The 1,955-nt window shown below is 37.4% G+C and overlaps 1 protein-coding gene across 1 annotated transcript in view; it reads right to left on the bottom strand.

Moving 5' to 3' along the window:
- Positions 1-1,294: 1,294 nt before the first annotated feature.
- The window catches only part of LOC110289051 (olfactory receptor 483-like), a gene marked incomplete at its 5' end in the record, with an annotated part of 3,287 nt that continues 2,626 nt past the window's right edge, over positions 1,295-1,955 (bottom strand). The window contains one exon of the mRNA XM_021155254.1: positions 1,295-1,955. Coding sequence (XP_021010913.1) covers positions 1,295-1,955 — 661 coding nt within the window.

The following is a 1,955-nucleotide window of genomic DNA, read 5'->3' as shown; positions in this document are numbered from 1 at the left end:
AGAAGATTCTTTTAGAAAGAACTTTTTGGGGGGACTTTTTAGAGAGCACAGATATCAAAAACTGTTTTAGATACAAAACTTAAAAATAAAGATTAAAATCACTTTTAAAAGTATTCTCTTTTTTTTTTCTGTGACTTTCACTAGAGTTAGAACCAGCCAACTTCCTGCAGAGAAGGGGCATAGAGTACTTTATTTAATACCCTGATGTTAGGCTAAAGGTATTCCTTGTCTAAGCCAGTAGTTTTTAACCCTCAGAATGAATGAGAAAGTTTATAGGAGTTTTGGAAGTTATTAGCAAGCATTCAGTATAGTTAGACAGCTAGAAGTTCTGAGACCATCAGTATTTAAAGCTACACCTATGTCTGACTCTGTGTCCCATTTCAACCCATTCCTGGCTGGGCAGGCTCTCAGTATGCTATATACTGACACAAATCTTATAGGAGTAACCATTTTCTGACTGAATATAATGCTAGTTCCATAATGTGAAATCCATGCCTAATACCAATCTCAGGGACAAACTTGTGCTATAAATTTTAAATGCCCTATTAAAGAATCTACCACCATTTTATTCTGAAATGGAAATAGTGTTAAAACACTTTGAAATGACTTGTCATTATACCAGTAGATTAGCATATTTCCCAAGCATTATAAGAGAATTGTTGTTTTGCTCACCAATATGAAGATAATTAGAGATTGTTGAAGCTGTAAATGGGGTACTCATTTTACTCCCTTCTATTCTACAAGCAAATAAGTCATTGTCAAAGAGTAGATAAAGATTTCAAGAGACAGAGGTAGGAATGATTTCAAAGACACTTTTCAATGACTAAAAAGAAACCGTTTAAATAGGCACAACAGAATGGTTGCAGATATGAACTCATGGGGGCTGTGTCAGTGTGTCTGAGCTCAAACCATACAAAAGCCCAACATGGAATTGGGAGGAGAAATTGACAACTGATACTTGCCAGGAGAAGGAGACTCAATTGTTTTTAAGGAATTGTCTTTGCCTGTATACCAAAGTCTATAAAGGCAGCACAAGTATTATCTGACAAAGAAAACATGGAGTTGGAACAGGGAGCTATAGGATTATGATGAGTTAAGGAGAGGGGGAAAATTCTCTAAGACAGATTTTAAAATACAAAAATGGAAAATGCAATAAAAATAGTTACCTATCCTGGGAGGAAAATGAGATGAGAAAAGAGTAGTAAAAATACTAATGAGCAAACCTGAGATGGTAGTCATATGGGGCTTGCATGATTTCTAGTATTACTTTAAATTTATAAATCAAAAGATTACTTTAAGAAAGTGTTTTCTTACCAAGATGTCTCCTCAGGGCATCCTTAATCTCATTATTTCTGAGGCTGTAGATGAGGGGATTCAACATGGGGATGACCACCATGTAGAACACAGACACCACCTTGTTCTGGTTAGTAGAGAAGCTGGACTTGGGCATCACATAAATAAATGTGATTGTCCCATAGAACAGAGTGACTGCTGTGAGATGGGAGGTGCATGTGGAGAAGGCCTTCTGTCGCCCCTCCGTGGAACGCATCTTTAGGATGGTGATAAGGATGTAGGAATAGGAGATGACTATGATAAACACTGTTAGCATAGTAACTGAGCCAGCAGAAAATGAAACAAGAACTACGGAGATACTGATATCAGAACAGGACAGCTCAGCTAAAGGAGCAAAATCACAGAAAAAATGTTCAACTCTATTTGAGCCACAGAATAGAAAAGAAAAAAAGGAAACCATAGCAAAGGAAGCATTGAGAAGACCTCCTATATAGGATCCCACAACCAACTGGACACAGACTTGTGTGGACATTTTTGTGGAATAAAGTAGTGGGTTGTAGATTGCCATGAAGCGATCATAAGCCATGGTAGCCAAAAGGAAACATTCAACTGACCCAAAGATATCACCAAAGCTGAGCTGTATGCCACATCCAAGGTAGGAG

Source organism: Mus caroli, unplaced genomic scaffold, assembly GCF_900094665.2.
Source record: "Mus caroli unplaced genomic scaffold, CAROLI_EIJ_v1.1 scaffold_22669_1, whole genome shotgun sequence".
In the NCBI taxonomy this organism is placed as follows: domain Eukaryota; kingdom Metazoa; phylum Chordata; class Mammalia; order Rodentia; family Muridae; genus Mus; species Mus caroli.
This window is presented reverse-complemented; position numbering and strand designations above follow the sequence as displayed.